Source organism: Erythrolamprus reginae, chromosome 3, assembly GCF_031021105.1.
Source record: "Erythrolamprus reginae isolate rEryReg1 chromosome 3, rEryReg1.hap1, whole genome shotgun sequence".
In the NCBI taxonomy this organism is placed as follows: domain Eukaryota; kingdom Metazoa; phylum Chordata; class Lepidosauria; order Squamata; family Dipsadidae; genus Erythrolamprus; species Erythrolamprus reginae.
The window spans coordinates 257,025,501-257,048,509 of NC_091952.1; the positions used below are offsets into that span (position 1 = coordinate 257,025,501).

The 23,009-nt window shown below is 45.9% G+C and overlaps 2 protein-coding genes across 2 annotated transcripts in view; one reads left to right on the forward strand and one right to left on the reverse strand.

The window, feature by feature from the left end:
- LOC139165262 (1-phosphatidylinositol 4,5-bisphosphate phosphodiesterase gamma-1-like) overlaps positions 1–6,909 on the reverse strand; it is an 82,736-nt gene extending 75,827 nt beyond the window's left edge. Inside the window, exons 1-2 of the mRNA XM_070748398.1 lie at positions 6,666–6,909; positions 5,377–5,714 (exon numbers count right to left, since the gene is read on the reverse strand). Of these exons, the coding sequence (XP_070604499.1) occupies positions 5,377–5,614 (238 nt within the window). The 5' untranslated portion in view covers positions 5,615–5,714; positions 6,666–6,909. The remainder of the gene's footprint in view (positions 1–5,376; positions 5,715–6,665) is intronic.
- Positions 6,910–18,149: 11,240 nt separating this feature from the next.
- LOC139165264 (maestro heat-like repeat-containing protein family member 6) overlaps positions 18,150–23,009 on the forward strand; it is a 37,410-nt gene continuing 32,550 nt past the window's right edge. Inside the window, 5 exon segments of the mRNA XM_070748401.1 lie at positions 18,150–18,203; positions 18,205–18,292; positions 18,295–18,372; positions 18,404–18,810; positions 22,851–23,003. Coding sequence (XP_070604502.1) covers positions 18,150–18,203; positions 18,205–18,292; positions 18,295–18,372; positions 18,404–18,810; positions 22,851–23,003 — 780 coding nt within the window.

Sequence of the window (23,009 nt, forward strand, 5' to 3'; positions counted from 1 at the left end):
AAGATGGATGGACTTCAACCCCCCCAGACCTCCTCCAACCACCAAATTTGGACTTCAACTCCCAGAATTCCCCCCAGCCAATACAAGTGGACTGTGGAATTCTGGGAACTGAAGTCCATATACCTTAAAAGTTGCCAACTTTGCAAAACCACGGATCTACACAGATCCTTTCTGGCCAGGAAAAAACATAAGAGGTTCACCAGATCTAAAATAATGAGCAGAAGGGCTTTTTGTGACAGGCTTTGCAACTCCGGGGCTGCCAAACCCCGGTTGTTTATTTATTTAGCCACAAACACAGTCATCCTTTGTGTGATACGCAGGCAGTCCTGGCGCCCAGCAGGGCCGGGTCCGTGGGCTGGGAGGAAGCGGGGAGGAAGCGGGCGAGATAATGAAACCTTGCCTTTAGGCACCCATTCGCTTTCGCCTGTCCTTAAACAGAGGCTTCACCTGGGCGGCACCTTTTTCATAGAAACACAGAAGACTGACGGCAGAAAAAGACCTCCTGGTCCATCTAGTGTGCCCTTATACTATTTCTTGTATTTTATCTTAGGATGGATCTATGTTTCTCCCAGGCATGTTTAAATTCAGTTGCTGTGGATTTACCAACCACGTCTGCTGGAAGTTTGTTCCAAGGATCTACTACTCTTTCAGTCAAATAATATTTTCTCATGTTGCTTTTGATCTTTCCCCCAACTAACTTCAGATTGTGTTCCCTTGTTCTTGTGTTCACTTTCCTATTAAAAACACTTCCCTCCTGAACCTTATTGAACCCTTTAACATATTTAAATGTTTTGATCCTGTCCACCCTTTCCCTTCTGTTCTCCAGACGATACAGATTGAGTTCATGAAATCTTTCCTGATCAGACCTTCCACCATTTTTGGAGTCAATCTTTGGACCCATTCAATTTTGTCAGTATCTTTTTGTAGGTGGGGTCTCCAGAACTGGACACAGTATTATTCCAAATATGGTCTCACCAGCGCTCTATACAGCGGGGCACAATCTCCCTCTTCCTGCTTGTTATACTCAACCTACAACTTTGTTCCAAATCCAGAAGATATTTAATGGGTGCTTGGATTCATGAAAATGCAAGAATTAATTCTGTGGTTTTTTTAATCCCTGGGGAAATTCGGACAATTTATTCAACCTTAAGACTGAGTTGAACAAACATTAAGCAGCAGCAGAAATCTTAATTTTCGTTGCCCTGGTCTCAAAACAACAGCATAAGGTGTCTGAACACAAACGTGGCCGATTTTGTCTACAAATGGCTTTGGGTGATTTGCAACCGGGGGTGGTGGTGGTAAGGTCCTGTGCAAAGGGCCAAGGTCCTGCACCATGACAATCATTTAATATGAGCCAACCATGTGCAGCAGATGCCAATTCTAGGCTGCATTAACGGGGGTAGAATCAAGATCACATAAAGTGTTAATACCACTTTATAAGGCCTTGGTAAAGCCATACTTGGAATCCTGCATTCAGTTTTGGCGATGCAAAAAGGATGTTGAGACTCTAGAAAAAGTGCAGAGAAGAGCAACAAAGAGGATTAGGGGACTGGAGGCTAAAACATATGAAGAACAGTTGCAGGAACTGGGCATGGCTAGTTTAATGATAAATAGGACCAGAGGAGACATGATAGCAGCCTTCCAAATATCTCAGGGGCTGCCACAAAGAAGGAGTCAAGCTATTCTCCAAAGCACCTGAGGGTAGAGCAAGAAGCAATGGGTGGAAACTAAACAAGGAAAGAAGCAACTTAGAACTAAAGAGGAAATTTCCTGACCGTTAGAACAATTAACCAATGGAACAGAAGTTGCCTCCTGTAGTTGTGAATGCCCCAACACTGGAAATTTTTAAGAAGATTTTGGATAATAATTTGTCCAAAGTAATGTAGGGTCTCCTGCTCAAACAGAGGGCTGGACTAGAAGATCTCAAGGTCCCTTCCAGCTCGATTCTGATTCTGAAAGCACCAAAATACAGGGGGGAAAAGCAACAGATGGAAACTAATCCAGGAGAGAAACAACCTGGATGGAATTAAGGAGAAATTATCTGATAATTGGAGCAATTAACCAGTGGAATTGCTTGCTTCCAGAAGTTGTGAGTGCTCCAATACTGGAATATTTTAAGAAGAGACTGGACAGTCATTTGTTTGGAATAGTATAGGGTTTCCTTTTCAAGCAGGGGTTAGACTAGAAGACCTTCAAGGTCCCTCCCAACTCTATTATTCTGTTATGTCCACATAAGATTGAAACCCATCCCAAAACATCTACTTGGTCATTGGCAACTCAAATTCACATCGAAGCATCTGTGTTGGACGTCCAGCCAAACCAAACAGGAGGATTTTCACACAACCTCTCCTTTGCAGTCACCTGAGCCTCTGGCTCTCTGCCGCATCACACACTCCATCATCCCCAGCCAGCCAGCCAGCCGAACCAGACAGAGCTGTCTTCCTGAGCGAGCAGGGAATTTCAAACGGCAACACACACAACCTTTTTTGAAAAGACAACGGGAAAGCAATGCAGCCTCCCGGTCAACAGAGGGACCCTTGGAGAACGTCATTGTCCTCGTGCCAACAACATCAGCATCCCGTGCCGCACAGTGGTGGCTCCACAGCTGCACTCACACCAGTGTGTTGCTCTCACAACCACTTGAGGAGGCAGCAGCACAGATCATTTGCCCCAGAAACGGGGTTTAGCTGAGCTTTGAGAGAGGCATCGCCACTATTTTTTTAGTGTTATTCTTATGTATTGGGTTATTTTAAAAATTAGTATTATGCTTTTATCGCTGTAAGCTGCCCTGAGTCCACAAGAAGAATGGCGGCCTATAAATATTATTATTATTATTGTTATTATTATTATTATTATTATTATTATTATTATTATTATCATCATCATCATCATCATCACTGGGGGAAAGATTAGAAGTAATGTGAAAAAATATGATTTTACTGAAGGAGTAGTAGATGCTTGGAACAAACTTCCAGCAGACGTGGTTGGTAAATCCACAGTACAGTAACTGAATTGAAACATGCCTGGGTAAACATATATCCATCCTAAGATAAAATACAAGAAACAGTATAAGGGCAGACTAGATGGACTGTGAGGTATTTTTCTACCGTCAATCTTCTATGTTTCTATCGTCGTCATCATCATTTATTTATTTTATTCACAAAAAACAGTAACACACAGCAAATGAAATGGATATGCTGGATTCCGTATCACAATATCACAGGCAGCCATTCTCCTGGTGGACTCAGGACAACTTACAGCAAAAAAAGCATAATACATAAGAATAACACTAAAAAAATCTATCCCAATAAAACAACTCACAATCATCACTCATATATACTAACGGCCGGGGCGGAGGACCATCATTTAACGACCCCAGGCCTGCCGACATAGGTGTGTTTTAAGCTCTTTTCGAAAGGCGAGGAGAGTGGGGAGCGGTACGAATCTCTGGAGGGCGTTGGTTCCAGAGGACGGGGCCACCACAGAGAAGGCCTTTCCCCGTGAACCCGCCAGTTGGCATTGTTTGGCCGATGGGACCTGGAGGAGGCTGACCCTGTGCAACCTAATCGGTCACTGAGACATGTGAGGCAGAAGATGGTCCCGTAAATAATCTGGTCCTAACTAAGGCCACAGAGAGCTTTATAAGTACTGTATTTTTCGGAGTATAAGTTGCATCGGGGTACAAGACGCACCTTCCTTTTTGGGGAGGAAAATAGGGGAAAAAAACTTCTTACCAGATATTTATCTGACTAGAATCTTTAGTCTCAAGCTCAACCAGGATAAGACGGAGTGGCTGTGGGTTTTGCCTCCCAAGGACAATTCCATCTGTCCATCCATCACCCTGGGGGGGGAGTCACTAACCCCCTCAGAGAGGGTTCGCAACTTGGGCGTCCTCCTCGATCCACAGCTCACATTAGAGAAACATCTTTCAGCTGTGGCGAGGGGGACGTTTGCCCAGGTTCGCCTGGTGCACCAGTTGCGGCCCTATTTGGACCAGGACTCACTGCTCACAGTCACTCATGCCCTCATCACCTCGAGGTTCAACTACTGTAATGCTCTCTACATGGGGCTACCTTTGAAGAGTGTTCGGAAACTTCAGATCGTGCAGAATGCAGCTGCGAGAGCTATCATGAGCTTTCCTAAATTTGCCCATGTCACACCAACACTCCGCAGTCTGCATTGGTTGCCGATCAGTTTCCGGTCACAATTCAAAGTGTTGGTTATGACCTATAAAGCCCTTCACGGCACCGGACCAGAATATCTCCGGGACCGCCTTCTGCCGCACGAATCCCAGCGACCAATTAGGTCCCACAGAGTTGGCCTTCTCCGGGTCCCGTCGACTAAACAATGTCGTCTGGCGGGACCCAGGGGAAGAGCCTTCTCTGTGGTGGCCCCGACCCTTTGGAACCAACTCCCCCCAGATATCAGAGTTGCCCCCACCCTCCTAGCCTTTCGTAAGCTCCTTAAAACCCACCTCTGTCATCAGGCATGGGGGAATTGAGACTTTCCCTCCCCCTAGGCTTTAAAATTTATGCATGGTACGCTAGTGTGTATGATTGGTTTTTAATTTTTGGTGTTTTTTAAATTAATTTAAATATTGGATTTGTCTTACATTGTATTGCTATTGCTGTGAGCCGCCCCGAGTCCGTGGAGAGGGGCGGCATACAAATCTGATTAAACTTAAACTTAAACTTAGTCTGGTCAGCTTCAGCATATTATTTTATCCCCTGGTCAGGGCTTTAAAAAAACTTTATTTGGAGAGAGTAACAATGAAAGAGCTTGCAAGCCACTGAGAGCCAGAAACATCATTAGCACCTGAAAAGAAAAATTCAGCAATGGAAAAAACCCATCAAAGACTTAGGGCTTGGAAAACATTCTTTGCAGAGAGTAACAATGAAAGAGCCTGCAAGGTAAGAGCTGGGAACATCGTTAGTGCCTGGTTAGGGCTGGAAAGAAACTTACTCAGAGCAAGTTAGAGTAATGAAATAAACCCTGCAGAGACTTAGGGCTTGGAAAACATTCTTCGCAGAGAGAAACAATGAAAGAGCCTGCAAGGTAAGAGCTGGGAAGATCGTTTGCAGGTAGTAAGGGCTGAAAAAAAAGCTACATTCAGAGTATAAGACACATCCAAATTATCAGCCTCTTTTAGGGAGGAAGAAAGTGCGTCTTATACTCCAAAAATCCGGTAATAACCAAGATGATGGCAGAGGTGCGGAAACTACCCTTCCTGGATTTCTTGGTTCTGAGTTCCAGCTGGGAGCACCAGAAGGCGAGGTCCCAAAGCTCTCCCACCTGAGGAGGCCTCCCTAGATTGGCTCCGTCCCTTCTTTGGGTCAGTTCTCCTGCTCCCACCGCCTCCAACGTCCCGCCACTCACCGTCCCCCTCCACCTTCTCGGGGCTTCGGCTCCAGACGATCTGGCGGCTCTTTGGCCGGAGTTGGAAACTCCTCCGCTCGGGCCTCTGGGATTTCTTCTGGTAGAACAAGGTCAAGATGGTGCCCATCTCCAGGCACTGCAGGACCTGGGCCATGTCGGGCCCGTTGGCGGCCTCCAGGCGGGAGGGCTCTTCCGCCACGAAGCCATTGGTGAAGCTGTTGAGGCGGGAGAGAGACATCGCTCAGCACATGGCCGGGGGGGGGTCCTGGCGACAAAGGGGGGGGTCTCTTTTGGGTGGCAGGCAGGTTCCAAGGGTGAAGGTCCTCTCCTTCGGCCCCCTGTGGGAGAATTTGAAGAGGGTGGTCAGCTTATATGAAAGGAAAGAGAGGGAGTCTACAGAGAGGGGCGGCATTCAAATCCAATAAATAAATAAATAAATAAATAAGGGGAAGGAAGGAAGGAGGGAGGGAGGAAGGACAGAAAGAAAGAGAGAAGGGGAAAGAAGGGAGATAGGTAGGTAGGAAGGAAGGAAGAAGGAAGGAGAAAGAAAGAGAGAGAGAGAAGGGGAAGGGGAAGGAAGGAAGGACAAAGAAAGAGAGAGAGAAGGGGAAGGGAAAGGAAAGGAAGGGAGGAAGGAAGGAAGGAGAGAGAGAGAAGGGAAAAGAAGGAAGAAAAGGAAGAGTGGAGAGAAATAATAGGGAGAAAAGAGACAGAAGGGATAAAGAAAAGAAAGGAAAAGAAGGTGGGAAGAGAGAAGGAAGGTGGGAAGAAAGAGAGAGAAAAAGAGGGAAAGGGAGAGAAAAAGGGAGGAAGGGAGGGAAGAGAAAGGATAGAAGAGAGACAGAAAGAAAAAATGAAAGGAGGGAAGAAAGTGAGGGAAAGAATCGAAGAATGAAGGGAGGGAGGGGGGAAGAAGGAAGGAGGGAAGGAAGAAGGGTGGGAGAGAGGTAAGAAGGGAGGGAGAAAGGAAAGGAGGAAAGAAGGAAAAGGAGGGAAGAGAGAGAGAGAAAGAAGGAATGGAAGGAAAGGAGAGAGAGAAAGGGAGGAAAGGAATGAAGGAATGAAAGAAGGGCGGGAAGAAGGGAGAAAGAGAGGGAGAAAGGAAAGAAGGAAGGAAGGAAAAGGAGGAAAGAGAGAAAGAAGGGATGGATGGAAAGGAGAAAGAGAGAAAGGGAGGAAAGGAATGAAGGAATGAAATACGGGAGAGAAGGAGGGAAGAAGGGAGAGAGGGGAAGAAAAGAAAGAAGGAAGGAAAGGAAGGGAGAGAGAGAGAGACGGGCGCTACCCACCTCCGGGCTCTTCACGGGAGCATCTCTCCCCTCCTCGGGGCAGGGGGGGTTTCCAGGGGGGGGTCCCCGCTCTCCTCCCCTTCAGCCCCTCCGGGCCCCTCCCAGGGGCTGCATTGAGGGGGGGGTCTCTGCGGCGGAGGCTCCTGCCGGGCGAGGGGGCAACAGCAACGGCGGCACTGGCTGCAATGGAGGCGCAGAGGAAACGCCGCGGCGCCCGGCCGGAAAGACTCGGGAGGAAGGGAGGAATTTGGGGAAGGGAGGAGCGGAGCAGCGGCCGGAGGAGGAGGAGGAGGGAAAAGCGGGGTGGGGGGGGGGGTGTTCCAGCAGGACAGCGGGGGAGGGCGACCCCTGCCGGCGGCCACGAGGACCTGCAGCCGCCCGCAGCAGAAGCCCTGCAAACCCACCCGCCTCCCCACCCTAAATGAAGGCTGCTGGGTTGTTGTTGTTTTTAAGCCCCTTTGGGGGCTTGGAATCCCCCCGAAAAAATAATATACTGTTGAACTGGGGTGCAATGCAGCCTCCTCCCCCCCGCCCTTCCCTTGGAGGGGGGGGCTGTTGGCTGCCCCCCCCAACCCCCTCAAGCCAAGGTTTTTTCTCTCCAACCCCCCACTTTCCTCTCCTGCCCCCCCAAAATGGGGTCTTGGAATTCCCCCAAATATATATCCTGGGGTGCAATGCAGCCTCCCTCTGCCCTACCCTTGCAAGGGGGGGCTGATGCCTTGGACCCCCCCAACGCCCTCAAGCCAAGGTTTTTTTTGTCTCCCCCCCACTTTCCTCCCCTGCACCCCCCCCACAAATGGGGACTTGGAATCTCCTCCAAATAATATCCTGTGGTTGAGCTGGGGTGCAATGCAGCCTCCCTCTGCCCTCCCCTTGCAAGAGGGGGGGGGCGATGCCTTGCCCCCCCCCCAACCACCTCAAGCCAAGATTTTTTTTCTCTCCCCACCCTGCATTTTCCTCTTCTGCCATCCAGAGCTGCCACGTTTGTCCAGGAGTCTCCTTGGGGGGAAGGGGGCGTCTTTTGCAGGGTCTCCAGAGTCCAAGGTCACCCCCACTGGCATTGTTACATCTTTGCATGCCACCGATAGGCACGTGACAAAACAAACAGATAAATAAACAGATAAATGTCGCTTATAAAATGTATGCATGGTATGTCTGTTTGTATGGTTGGTCTCTTATTTATAAATGAATGAATGAGTGAATGAATGAATGAATGAATAAATAAATAAATAAAATAAAAATCCTCAGCAGCAGCAACAACAACATAGAAACATAGAAGACTGACGGCAGAAAAAGTCCTCCTGATCCATCTCGTCTGCCCTTATACTATTTCCTGTATTTTATCTTAGGATGGATCTATGTTTATCCCAGGCAGGTTTAAATTCGGTTACTGTGGATTTACCAATCACATCTGCTGGAAGTTTGTTCCAAGCATCTACTACTCTTTCAGTCAAATAATATTTTATGCACTAAATGTAACTGGATTGTATGGCTGAATTATTACTTGTATTTCTGGTCTATCGGCTGGACGTCCATGTTTCCTCTGTGTACGTATATCTTTGACCACTCAGAGAGTACTCTGCACACTCCCTAACATACACAAAGCATGAACGCTGTGAGCCAGGAAGTGTTTTGACAGCCAGAGGCCCCTATGAATACTCTGGAGCGATTGAAGGTGACTGGATAGTGCAAAGGGCCCTGGGGCGGAGAGGACTAGAGCCTTATTTTGCAAAACGTTTTCCCACTACAAGCAGCCAGGAACAAGGTCCAAGTAAACAGCTAGGTGAAAAGGGCGGATGTGTTAGGAAACAGAGCAGCAATGAAGCACTGATGATGTTAGTTGTTTGGGTCATGAAATGTCTGAAAGTAAACACCCAAGCTCAGAGCAGAGGGAGGGAGGAGAGGGAAAGGAAGGGAGGAATGAAGAGGAAGGGGGGGTGGAAGGAAGGAAGTGGAAGGGAGGGAAGAGAAGGAAGGAAGGGAAAGAGAAATGAAAGAAAGGGGAGGGGGAGGGAAGGAAGGGAGAGGGAGGGAAGAGAAGGAAGGAAGGAGGAAAAGGTGTTGTGGTTAGCTCTGGCCCAGCTCCTGCCCCAAGGACTGTGGATGTGGGGGAGACATCCACCTGCCGCAGGCCTGTTTTTCTCCCGGTGGACTCTGCTGATGAAGGCTCCTCTGACCAAGAAGACATGAGTGACAGGGAGGAGGAGAGTGGGGCAGACAGCTCAGAAGGAGATCAATTATCTAGCTCCTCCTTGGATTCAGAACAAGAGTTAATGATACAGCCACGCGATAGGCAACAACAACTGAGAGATTATCACAGAAAATGAGGCCACCTGTGGTTGGGTGGGGCTGTGGTCATTAGTGAGGCTGCTATAAAGAGCAGCCTGTGGGTTTGGCCATTGTGGAGGATTATCTGATTGTTGTATTTCCTGCCTGCTTTGCTGACTTCGACCTTGGTGTGTTGCTTTTTCCACTTTGAAACTGAAATAAATGAGACTCAGACAGGAGTACAAGATGGTTCCGTTTATTCAGCTCTCTCGAAAGTGACTTCAGCAAGGAACGCATCTGAGCTGTCAGTGTCAGAACAGCCCTTTTTATACCTTTAAGGCTCGCGCCTAAAAGAAACGGCCGTGCGTCTTAGCCAATCAGACGCGGCCAAGGTTTATTCACAGTTTAAACAGTATTTACAAGGCATTTTCTTTTACAGATTTTACATTGGTTATATACAGACTTAACACCCCTCCCTCATTAGTTGAGACAACTGTCACTCAGTGAGCCAAGTGACGTAGTCCTCCAATCGATTGGGCCGGCGTGACGTGCGCTCAGACCTGCGCAGATCATTACCGGCTGGTATGTCTATGGTGGAGGTTGGTTCGTCGTTGTCTCCTGTCCGCGGCTGGGCCCAAGTTGGGGCTCTGGCCTGCGGAGATAAGTATGCTGATGGTACACCGTGCCCAGAAGAGGAGGAAGGCTCGGCATCGCTGGAGGAGGCATCTGGCCGTGGTAAGTCCTTTTGTAATTCCAAAAGTTCGAGTTGCGAATTAATGTCTGCTTGGGGGGAAGAATTTCCGTTAGCGGCCGGCATTCCATTTGATGTTATGCGCCCCCTTAAATGATCGATGTGCCGTCTCCATGTGCGGCCATCTTCCAGTTGTACCACATAAGACTTTGGGGCTGTTTGTTGCAATATTTTTCCTTTCAGCCAACTCAACCCCCCATCAAAATTTCTAGCAAAAACAAGTTGCCCTAAGTACATATTTCTTTCAGGTGTTATACATGTTTCATTATTTACATTTTGAGTACAATAACGAGGGTGCAACCTGTCCAGGGGGGACCTTATTTTTCGACCCATTAAAATCTCTGCTGGGCTTTTATTTGTGATAGAATTTGGGGTGATATGCTGCATTAATAGAAACTGATCTAATTTGTGTTGTATTTCCCCTGGGCCAGCCCTGCGCAAGGCTTCTTTGGCCACACGTACATAACGTTCTGCAAGGCCATTAACCCATGGCGAGTAAGGGGATGTGAGTGCGTGTCTGACCCCCAAGTTGCTCAAAAAACACTCAAATTGTCTGGCAGTCAATTGTGGCCCGTTATCTGAAACTAGGATGTCTGGGCACCCATGTGTGGCAAACAAATGATATAGTGCCTTGATGGTGGCACAAGTAGTAATGTTTTGCATAGCAATGATTTCCACCCATCTGGAGAACGCGTCTACCACAATTAAAAAGTTTTGGGTTCCGATAGGCCCTGCGAAGTCAATATGAATGCGGGACCATGGCCCAGTGGGTCTTTCCCATTCCAGAGGTGTTGTTTTCGGGGGATTGGGCCGTGACTCCTGGCAAGGGTCACAGTTTGCTACCCATTGCTCAATGTCCCTATCTAAACCTGGCCACCACAAATAGCCCCTGGCCAACCCTTTCATTCTGACAATGCCTGGGTGGCCTGCATGCAACATACTTAGTACCTTCTGTTTTAAGGTATTGGGAATGACCACCCTGTCACCCCATAACACGCATCCCTTCAAGTAGGATAATTCCAACCTTTTAGATTTGAATTCTGACAGCCCAGTTTCCTCAGAGTCTCCCAACCATCCTTTTAGAATACAATTGATTACTTTTAACAATAGTAAATCCTTCTTGGTGTGCTCAGCCACCTCTTTGGCAGTGGTCAGGCAGTTTTCCTCAAGGTCAATTAGTAAGACATCCTCTGTGGGGGTTGGATCTGAGACTAACTCGGGCATGGGGCATCTACTTAACCCGTCAGCATGATTTATTGATTTTCCCCCCTTATGTGTTAGATGGTATTGGTATCCTGACAGGAAAAGGGCCCATCTTATTAATCTGGGGGACATGAAGGGAGGAGTTGGTTTATTGGCAGCTAGAAGACCAAGCAGGGGTTTGTGATCTGTTATTAGTTCAAAACTCCTCCCACAGAGATAATAATGGAATTTCTTAACGCTAGAGACTAGGGCCAATGCCTCTTTGTCTAATTGGCTGTAGTTTCTCTCTGCCATGGACAATGTTTTAGAAAAGAAGGCGATGGGGGCCTCTGTATTGTTTGGCATTATGTGAGCTAATACCCCACCAACCCCATACGCCGAAGCATCGCACGTGAGCCTTATGGGCAAAGTTGAGCTATATTGAACCACTACGCTTTTAGAGGTCAATAACTGTTTTATTTTATGAAAAGCTTCGCGCTCCATTGTGCCCCAGGTCCAGGGAACTCCCTTCTGCAGCAGTCGGTGTAGTGGTTCTGCTGCCGTTGCCTTCTGCTTAAGGAAGACAGAATAAAAATTAAGGAGGCCCAGAAATGCTTGGAGTTCTGTCTTATTATTTGGCTCGGGTGCTTTGGTTATGGCCTCTAGTTTGTCTGCTGTGGGGTGTATTCCCTCACTGTCTATTCTATAGCCCAGAAATTCTATGCTACTTGCTCCCCACACACACTTGTCTGGTTTTACTTTTAACCCCTTAGCTTGCAGTCTAGCCAATACTTCTCTGATGCGCATGTTTAATTCTGCTTGGTTTTTTCCTGATATAAATATATCGTCAAAATATGGGGAGGTTCCTTTTATACCTGCCAATAATCGTTCCATGAAACTTTGGAAAATACCTGGGGCGGTACTGACCCCAAATTGCAGGCGGGTGCACCTAAAAGCACCCCTATGGGTTACTATGGTCTGGGCCAGGGATGTGGCCTCATCGACCGGAAGCTGTTGGTATGCCTGTGCCAGGTCGATTTTCGAAAATACTCTCCCTTCCCCCAAAGAATGAAGCAATTGTTGGACCACTGGGATCGGGTATGGATGGTGTTGAAGGGCCTTATTGATAGTGGCTTTGTAGTCTGCACAGACCCTTAAGGAGCCATCAGGTTTAACTGGAGTGACAATGGGAGTTTCCCATGGCGCTTGTTCTACAGGGACTAAGATGCCCTGGGCAATCAATTTGTCCAATTGGATGTCTAGTTTAGGCAATAGTGGTAGGGGTACCCTACGAGGCTTAAGTCTGACTGGGGGTACCTTGGGATCTAGAGAGAAGGAGATAGGGGCCCCATTATAGGTGCCCAAAGTAGGGCTGAAAACCTCAGGAAATTCTTGGATAAAGTTAGGAATATCAGGTTCAGCATTTACATGACAAAGACCCAGTATTTCAATTCCCAGAGGAGACATCCATGTTAACCCCAGGAGGGAGTGTTTGGCTCCCTCAACCACAATCAGAGGAAGAAAATATTCACAATTTTTAAATTTCACAGGCACATCTACTTTTCCCAAAACAGGTATGACATTACCTTGAAAATCCCTTATTATTAAAGTTGAGTTAACAAAATCAGTTTTAAGAAAATTTGGCATATACATTTTGAATTTGTCCCAAGGCATAATAGAATGCTTAGAGCCTGTATCTAATTCTAGGTTACAAGGTTTGTTATTTAAAAGTAGTGAGATGATAATCTTGTTCCCTCCTTTAGCAGTTGCGCAATTTACGTAAGTTTGTGCTTTACCTCGTGCGTAGTCACGGTTAGCGGTAGAGTCGTGTCTGCGATTGAAGCCTCTGGAAAATTTGTTGTCTCGCGGTTGTTGTGCCTGGTTGTTGAAACGTTGTTGGCGGGGTGTAGAGAAGGACTCCTCTGGAAGGGGCGCTCTGCAAGCCTCGGCGATGTGCCCGCGTCGATTGCAGCGGCGGCAAATGGCGTCCCTGAAGGGGCAACGCTGTCGTGGGTGATTTCCTCGGCAACCGGGGCATGGGTTGGAGGGGCGTTGGTATCTGGGTTGTCTGGCTTGCTCGGAAGGCAGCAGGAGACAGGTGTCGTCGTCCGTGGCAGCTGGGCTGAGGTCATCTGTGGTTTCGGCGCGGGAAACAGCAACGGAGATTTTGGAGACGGTGTCTTTCTTTTCGTGTTCCTTGAGTTCTTTGGCGGCCGCGTCAGCTACTTCGGCTGTTTGAGCCAGCTTGATGACTGACTGAAGTGTTGGGTCGTCCTCTGTTAGGATTTTGTTCCGGACGGTCGCATTCTTCATTCCAAAGATCAGAGCGTCTGTGAGGCGAGCTTCTGGGCTGTCAAATTTGCACTTTGACAGCACCGTGCGAAGTCTCGTGGCGAATTGATTGATTGTCTCAGACTCACGCTGGGTCATCCTGGAAAATTGATGTCTGTAGACTACGGCAGGCTTCGTTGGTTTGAAGTGGTTTGCCAGTCTTGCTTGGAGGTCGTCCCACGGAACGGATTTAGCTGGAAGCGGGTCGGTAAGCGTTTGGACGAGGTCGAAAATCTCAGTCCCGCAATAGTTCAAGAAGATCGCCCGCTTCCTGTCGTCTTCAGCTTCTCCCATTCCTGCCGCTTCCAGGAAGATTTCGAATTTCGCCATGTAGGCGTCCCAAGACGACTTCTCGGGGTCGAAGTAGTCGGGAGCCCGGCCGATCTGGAGGTGATTCATGCTTGACTCGTGGATTCTTCGTTCTCTCGTCGCCAGTGAAATAAATGAGACTCAGACAGGAGTACAAGATGGTTCCGTTTATTCAGCTCTCTCGAAAGTGACTTCAGCAAGGAACGCATCTGAGCTGTCAGTGTCAGAACAGCCCTTTTTATACCTTTAAGGCTCGCGCCTAAAAGAAACGGCCGTGCGTCTTAGCCAATCAGACGCGGCCAAGGTTTATTCACAGTTTAAACAGTATTTACAAGGCATTTTCTTTTACAGATTTTACATTGGTTATATACAGACTTAACAGAAACTAAACCAGAGCAAAGTGTGTTTCACTTTGTGAAAGAAGAAGGACTGTGAATTGCCTCACAGCTGCAAGCTAAGTATCTCAGAACTGATAAGGGACTTGTACAAATTACCAGTTTGTTTGGAGACGAGGGCTCTTGGCTATACCAAAAGAGGGCTTAGGTTAAGGGAATTTTCATTATAAAGAACATTGCTTTGAATTTTCAAACGTGTGTGTGTCTGAAATTTGTATCTGACTTTTCAGGAGGATTCTACCAGAGAGCCCGACAGAACAAAAGGAAAGAAGGAGAAGGAAGGAGGAAAAGGAAGGAAGGAGAAAAAGGAAGAAAAGAAAGAAAAGGAAAAAATTAGAATAGAATAGAATAGAATAGAATAGAATTTTTATTGGCCAAATGTGATTGGACACACAAGGAATTTGTCTTGGTACAGATGCTCTCAGTGTACATAAAAGAAAATATAGATTTGTCAAGAATCATGTGGTACAACATTTAATGATTGTCAGGTGTCAAATAAGCAATGAAGGAAAAATCAATATTAATAAAAATCTTAGGATACAAGCAACAGGTTACAGTCATACAGTCATAAGTGGGAGGAAATGGGTGATAGGAATGTTGAGAAAAATCTAGTAGTACTAGTAGTGCAGCCTTAGTAAATAGTTTGGAGTAAAGAGTAAATAGAAAGTAAGTAAATATCTACAACACCATATGCCTGCTCTTTTTAACCTTTATATTATAATAAAATTTTATTTTTTAAAAAAAGAATGTAAGTAAATAGAAAGTAGTAAATAAAAAGATAGTAGTAAAAAGGAAGGAAGGAAAAGAAGGAAGGAAAGAAAGAAAGAAGGAAAGAAAGAAAGAAAGATCCAGTTTATGATCTGGCGATCTCGTCCCACCAAGCCTCCTCAGTTACAATTCGGTTCCACCTGCTCTGAACCTCACTTCTTGAGCAGCCACTGTGATGGCAGAATCGCCATGGTTCTGTCGGGTTCCAGATCTTTCAGAAGCGAATAGTTCTCCTCTCCCTTTTCAATGGAGGAAAACCAGGAGAGGAAGGATCTTGCTTTCTCCAGGTGGAGAAGTGATCCGACGGTGAGAAAGCAGGAAGACGGGTGAGGCCTCCTAAGAAAGCCCAGTTTCAACGGTGCCATCCTTCCCAGAGAACTTATTAGCTGTTAGGGGACTGGAGACTAAGACATAGGACACTGATGGTGCCGAAAGAGTGTGAGCATGCACAAATGCACGAGTGCCCACACCCATAATTCAATGCCTGGGGAGGGCGAAAACAGCTTCCCCCGCCCCCTGGAGTCCCACTGGAGGCCGGAAATGGCCTGTTTCCCAACTCCTGGTGGGCCCAGTAGGCTCCTGTTTTGCCCTCCCCAGACTCCAAAGCCTTCCCTGGAGCCGTGGGAGGATAAAAAGGCCATCTCCCATCTCCTGGAGGCTCTCTGGAAGCCAAAAACGCCCTCCCAGAGCCTCTGTGCGAGCCAAAATAATCATAATTGTGTGCTGAAATTTTATGAAAAAGTTCACGCGAGACGTTTGGACAAAGAGAACAGAAATGTTTATTCTCTCTGGGGATACCAAAAACGGTTTGCAAAGCGGGTACTCTTCATAAGGGAAGAGACACTTGTACAGAAGCTAAAGAGCAGGTTATATAGGTTTTACAAGTCACAAAGGTAAATAGAATTCCTCAACTTATCATAGGGGTACACAGAATTCCTTGCCTAAATATGGTCTACATCCTGTTTCTTTCTTCTGGAGATGAATAGCACCTTATATAGTTTATTGGGTAAACAGCAAACATTTATCTTGTTAATCAGCAAACATTTATCTTGTTAAAAACAGATCCCAAAATGACAGTCACAAGATAAGGAAAAACAGGAAATCCTCACCTTGTTAAAGACAGAAACTACAGACAGCAAATACTGATATTCTTAAAATAAAACTTAAATTATTTTATAGACAATGGATTTTTCCTTCAATAATTAATAATAATAATTTATTAGATTATTAATCTAATAAATCTAATTTATTAGATTTATATGCCATCCCTCTCCGAGGATGGCAGCTGGCCGGCAAAAACATGCCCGTTGGAGCTGAGCTAGGGCAACGGCTCGTGTGCCAGCAGATAGGGCTCCGCATACCACCTGTGGCACCTGCGCCATAGGTTCGCCATCCCTAACATAGGAGGAAGAGTTGCTGGAATTGGGCACATATAGTTTAATGAAAAGAAGGACCAGGGGAGACATGATAGCAATATTTGAGAGTCTGCCTGTTAAGGAGTGTGCAGAGCAGTGAAGGGCTGTAAAACTTTTTACTACCCCACTGTGGGTTGGGGCTTGCCAGCCATGGGACCACATGGGAGGGCTTAAAGGTCATGTGACTGGCTTAAAGGTGGCCAATTTGACGTTACTCACATCAAGAGTTAGGGTTAGGGTGCCTGGCCTCCCCTCGCCTCAAAGAGAGACAATTTCCCTCTCTTTTTACTACTACTGAACATCCAAAATATACTATTTAATTCTGTGTATATATGCCCTGTGTACATATGTACACACAGGCACACCAAAATATAAATTATCTACCATATAAACTGTATGTGTATGTATATTGATGATGTTACTTAGTTGGGTAATGAAATGCCTGTAAGAAAACAACCAAGCTCAGAGAGCACCGAAGACTCCACAGTCCTCCAACTCTTCTTCCTCCTCCTTCTCCTCTTCTTCCTCATCCTCTTCCTCCTTATCTTCTTCCTCCTGCCTCCACTTTTTCCTCCTCCTCCTCTTCCTCCTCCTCCACTACCACCTCTTCCTCCTTCTCCTCCTCTTCCTCCTTTCTCCTTTTCCTCTTCCTCCTCCTCCACTTCCTCCTCCTCTACTTCCTCCTCCTCCACCACCTTCTCCTCCTCCTCTGCCTCTCCCCCTCCACAAACTCCACTCCCTTCTAGCACTGATGCTGTTACTTAGTTGGGTAATGAAATGTCTGGAAGAAAACAACCAAGCTGAGAGAGCATCAAGGATTCCACAGCGGTTGTCGTCCTTCTCCGCCTCCACCACCACCTCCTCCTCCTCTTCCTCCTCCTTCTCCTCCTCTTCCTCCTTTTTCCTTCTCCTCCTCTTCCTCCTTTCTCCTTCTCCTCTTCCTCCTCCTCCACTTATTTATTTATTTATTATTATTTATTTATTTATTTATTGGATTTGTATGCCGCCCCTCTCCGTAGACTTGGAGTGGCTAACAACAACAATAAAAAACAGTATGTAAATCCAATACTAAAACAAATAAAAAACCCTTATTGTAAAACCAAACATACTTACAAACAAACATAGCATGCATAAATTGTAAAGGCCTAGGGGGAAAGAATATCTCAGTTCCCCCATGCCTGGCGGCAGAGGTGGGTTTTAAGGAGCTTACGAAAGGCGAGGAGGTTGGGGGCAATTCTAATATCCGGGGGGAGTTGGTTCCAGAAGGCCGGGGCCGCCACCGAGAAGGCTCTTCCTCTGGGCCCCGCCAACCGGCATTGTTTAGTTGACGGGACCCGGAGAAGGTCGCTGGGATTCGTGCAGCAGAAGGCGGTCCCTGAGATAATCTGGTCCTCCTCCTCCACCACCTTCTCCTCCTCCTCTGCCTCCCCCCCTCCACAAACTCCACTCCCTATTAGCATTGATGCGGTTACCTAGTTGGGTAATGAAACGTCTGCAAGAAAACAACCTAGCTCCAAAAGCACCGAGGACCCATCACTTCAAACTGCAAATTGGGGGTCAAGGGAAAGGGTCTTTTTTTTATTATTATTATTTATTGGATTTGTATGCCGCCCTTCTCCGCAGACTCGGGGCGGCTAACAACAGCAGTAAAACAGTACAACAAAATCCAATACTAAAAAAGCAGTTAAAAATCCATTATATAAAGACCAAACATACATACATACATACATACATACCATACATAAAATTGTAAAGGCCTAGGGGGAAGTGTATCTTAGTTCCCCCATGCCTGGTGGCAGAGGTGGGCTTTGAGCAGCTTACGAAAAGCAAGGAGGGTGGGGGCAATTCTAATCTCTGGGGGGAGTTGGTTCCAGAGGGTCGGGGCCACCACAGAGAAGGCTCTTCCTCTGGGTCCCGCCAAGCGACATTGTTTAGTTGACGGGACCCGTCTTGCCTCCTCTTTCTGCTCAAGATCCCCACGGACAATTGGGGGGCCATTGTGGGACACAGAATGCTGGACTTGATGGGCTTTGGCCCGATTCAGCAGGGCTCTTCTTAGGTTCCTATGCAAATGTTCTTTATTCTTCCAAATAGAGTGAGTGTTATTTATGTCTCTCTTTCTTTTGTTCCTTTTCCTTCTTTATTTTTTTTTGCCTAGGTCAATAGATTGAACTTATTGAGAGAAGGAAGACCTTCTTATTGCTCCTGGAGAACTTCTGAGGCCTTGGAGGGACCGTTGACCTTCCCGCGTCTGAAGGGAAGCTCCTCCTCCTCCTCCTCTCTCTTCCGCTCAGCCCTCTCCTTCACCTCTTGCGGGAGGAAAGTCCTTTCCAAAGCCCTGCGGAAGAAACCCCAAGCAGAAGGTCTTCAAAATGTCCCACGCGACAGACGAGCTCGACGCCTGGATGGAAACGACCTCCAATCCAAATATAGACCCTGAGGAAGTCCATCTTGGGTTCCTTCATGCTGTTAAACCAGACCTCCTCCTGTCTGTGGATGACCAAGCCGTCCGTTGTCGGGAACCAACCTTGGAGGAGACGTCGGGCGTGAACGGCTCTGCGTTTGGAGAACAGGTAGAGGACCTGGGCCTGGTGGGTCTGGAGGCACCAGCTCAGGTGCAGGAAGAAAGCAAGACGAAAACCCCCAAAAGCTCTGGAGAAAGAGTGGACCTGGGGCCTTTAGGGGTCCCCTGCCTAAACCAGGAGGAGGAAAAAGAAAGTGTTCAGGTATCGGTAGTTCTCCTGCGAGAGGCTTGTCCCTGAATGTCCCTCCTCATAATCATCACCTTCTTTGAACGAGTCCACGAGTCTGGGTGTTCTATCCCGATCGATAGCGAGTTGCAGCCGGTCACAGGGTGGTACAATGTCCCGGTAGTGAAAATGGAGCTGTGCGCGCAACTCCAGCTGACCGGCAGGTGGGAGTGAGATTTGGCTTCTGTACATGCACCGGAGAGTGAAATCTCACACGTGGATGCGTGCATGAGAGATTTCAGCAATTTTCGGTGATTTTTTGGGACAATGTAATACCGGTGAATTTTTGGATACAATAATACCGGTAAAAATCACCAAAACTCTCACCCATGCGTCCATCCTCACGCAAGATTTGGCAGAAACTGAATCTCATGCCGTTGCATGCCCGACCGCCCGCCAGACCTGCGCATGCCTGCGCCAGTCCCCGGGACCGTTCCGGTAGTGGTGATGATGGGTTGCCTGGTCCCAATGATGAGCTCACACAAGTTTTAAGCATATAATTTGTAATACTGTATTTTACTAACAAAAAGGATAACGGTATAAAATATCTCAGCAAAAGCACTATTTCCGAGACCTGGTTGGGCCAACAGAAATGGCTGCAGATAAATGCAATAAGTAAATATTTAAATAAAAGTGAGAATAAGGAAGCATTCTCGAGAGAAGAAAATTGCTTTGAGAAAATATTAAAAGAAAAGAGTAATGATGCAAAAGCACAGGCAAGTAATATATACAGAATGTTATTGCAAGCAGAAGAGGGAGTGATAAAAGGTCTGACAAGATGTTGGCAAAATGAATTACAAATTGACGAAAGAGAGATGAAAGATATAGTAGAAAACATACAAAAAATTAAAAATACAAGAGTTAGAGAGATGAGAAGGAAAATTTTACATAAATGGTATTACACACCATCACAACTTGCACACTTCCAGAGAAGGAGTTTTTTTTATTATTATTATTATTATTATTATTATTATTATTATTATTATTATTATTATTATTATTATTATCTATTGGATTTGTATGCCGCCCCTCTCCGCAGACTCGGGGCGGCTAACAACAGTGGTAAAACAACATGAACAATCCAATTAATAAAAACAACTAAAAAACCCTTATTATAAAAAAACCCAAACATACACACAAACATACCATGCATAACTTGTAGTAGCCTAGGGGGAAAGGATAACTTAACTCCCCCATGCCTGGCGACAAAGGTGGGTCTTAAGTAATTTGCGAAAGACAAGGAGGGTGGGGGCCGTTCTAATCTCTGGGGGGAGTTGGTTCCAGAGGGCTGGGGCCGCCACAGAGAAGGCTCTTCCACTGGGGCCCACCAAACGACATTGTTTGGTTGACGGGACCCGGAGAAGGCCAACTCTGTGGGACCTTATCGGCCGCTGGGATTCGTGCGGTAGAAGGTGGTTCCGGAGGTATTCTGGCCCAATGCCATGAAAGGCTTTAAAGGTCATTACCAACACTTTGAATTATGCATATGTTCTGGGAGTGTGCTGAACTTCAGAAATTCTGGAAGGAAGTGCAGAACGAAATAAATAAGATGTTAAACTTTAAGTTGATAATTACAAAAGAAATAGCTGTATCAGTTAAACAAAGAGAACTGAAAGATTTTAAAGAAATAAAAACTGCAGCAGTGGAAAGCGCTCAAGCAGCAGTGGTATTGGGTTGGAAAGAGGCTAAAGAATGGACATGACAGAATTGATACTGGTACATGGTGGATCAAATTCACTTTGAAATTATGGAAATAAGATTAAACAACTTTAATGAAAACAAACTGGAGAAACTGATGGAGCGATGGGACGAGGTGAAAGATTATATGTTAAGCAAAAGCAAGAATCCAGTCTGTTGATGTATCGGCTGTTAATTAAAGTCTCGGGCATTAAAGCCTCTAAGAACTCCCCAAATAATTTTCTTTGATTAATTCTCTAATTAACCATGACTCATGCTGAATTGGCAGGCTGTCTGAAGACACAGTTTTTGGTTTTTCAATTTGTAAATCACAGAAAGAGATCCCGAGCATGATCAGATTGTCCATCTCTCATATTGAACATTGACTTCCTCAATCACTTGTCACGAGACTCCCCCTTCTTTTGCCATAAGGTGTGGCTAAATGCTCTAGAGCAGTGTTTTTCAACCAGTGTGCCGCGGCACACTAGTGTGCTGTGAGACATAGTCAGGTGTGCCGTGGGGAAATTAAACATGGGTCTCCAAACTATAGCCTATGTACTGGATATGGCCCGTGGAGGCCAGTTATCTGGCCCGCCGCCAGCCGTCTCCATCCGAACATAAACATTCCCCTCACAATCCCTCCAGCTATCAGCGACAGGAAGAGTGGAGGCACAGGGAACGCTCCCTGACCAATCACCTTCTAGGATTCATCCCGACCACTAGCGATGAGACAATAGCAGGCCGCCTCTCATCCACACTCAAGAAGGTCCCCGCTCGGGCTGCCACACACTTGTCATTGCGTGGCCGCGGTGAGTAGTTGAAGCTGCTACTCCTCCCCGTGGTCCCGATTTCTAATCCTGGTCAGGACTGGAGGTAAATGTTGCCACCACTAGATGAAGCCTCAGCCTCAGCTGGTTATGTCTATCCTATTCACACTAAGTGAGTATAAATACATTTAGAAACTATATTATTAATTATATGTATAAGATGTACTGTGTTAGAGTGTCATTTTGTGTCATTTTGGTTGGTGGTGTGCTCCAGGATTTTGTAAATGTAAAAAATGTGTTGCGGCTCAAAAAAGGTTGAAAATCACTGTTCTAGAAAGCTATTCATGCATAGACCTCTTCCTGTTCAGCCAGTCCTGTCTGCTGACACCCCTGCACACTCTTGTATCGAGAAGAGGCTCTTCCTCTTCTCCTGAGTCACTCATGGACACCTCTGGAGGTGCAACAGGCCCTGGTTGGCTTTCAGTCTCTGACCCCACATCCTCTCCAACCTCCTCGCTATCAGACTCGGGTTCCGAGTACGCTGGCCTAGGAGACCAAAACACAGGGTGTGAACTGCAATTTGATTGGGCCAGAGCATTATAAGATGCAAATCAACTTTACCATGATTGTCTGCTGTTGTCTGCTGTTGATGGTGGTGGTTATTAGTTGGCTGGCTGGAGCCGTTTGAGCGTGAGTTAAATATTGAGTAGAGTAGTGATAGTGATACGGAGAAACCTGGATTGGTTTAGTATCTACTTGTACGTAAGCTGAATATACGGAGAGGGGCAGCATACAAATCTAATACATTATCATTATTATCATTATCATTATCATTATCATTAACATTATCATTATCATTATCATTATCATTATCATTATCATTATCATTATCTTTATTTATTTATTTATTATTTAGATTTGTATGCCGCCCCTCTCCGCAGACTCGTTATCATTATCATTTATCATTTATCATTTATCATTTATCATTTATCATTATCATTATCATTATCATTATCATTATCATTATCATTATCATTATCATTATCATTATCATTATCATTTAGCATTAGCATTAGCATTATCATTTATCTTTATCATTATCATTATCATCATCATTATCATCATTATTATTTATCATTTATCATTTATCATTTATCATTTATCATTACCATTATCATTATCATTATCATTATCATTATCATTATCATTATCATTATCATTATCATTATCATTATCATTATCATTATCATTATCATTATCATTATCATTATCATTACCATTACCATTACCATTACCATTATCATTTTCTACTAGAAACCTGGATTGGTTTAGTATCTACTTGTACGTAAGCTTAATATAGCTAAAGTAAAGTTCCTGTACATAGAAGACTGAGACTGAAAATATTTTTGATTGCACTGAAGAGTAAAACTATTTAACATTGTTTTCTACAAATGTGTCTTCGTTATTTAATCTGCACGGGTTCATTTATTGCCACATTATATTCTGGTATCTCACTAAGTCCTCCTGTGTAGCTCCGTATACATCCGGACAGTTTCCTCCTGTTTCTTTCAGGGACCAGAGGTCACAACTGGTTGGGCTTCTCCCGCGGACGTCCTCTTGTCCATGGTGAGTAACATGAAGAACTGCGACGAGGCCGTCCTGAACGAAACTGCGGGGCAACTCATGGTGGTTTTGCATGAGCAGAAAATGGATTTGAAGGACAAGGTGAGA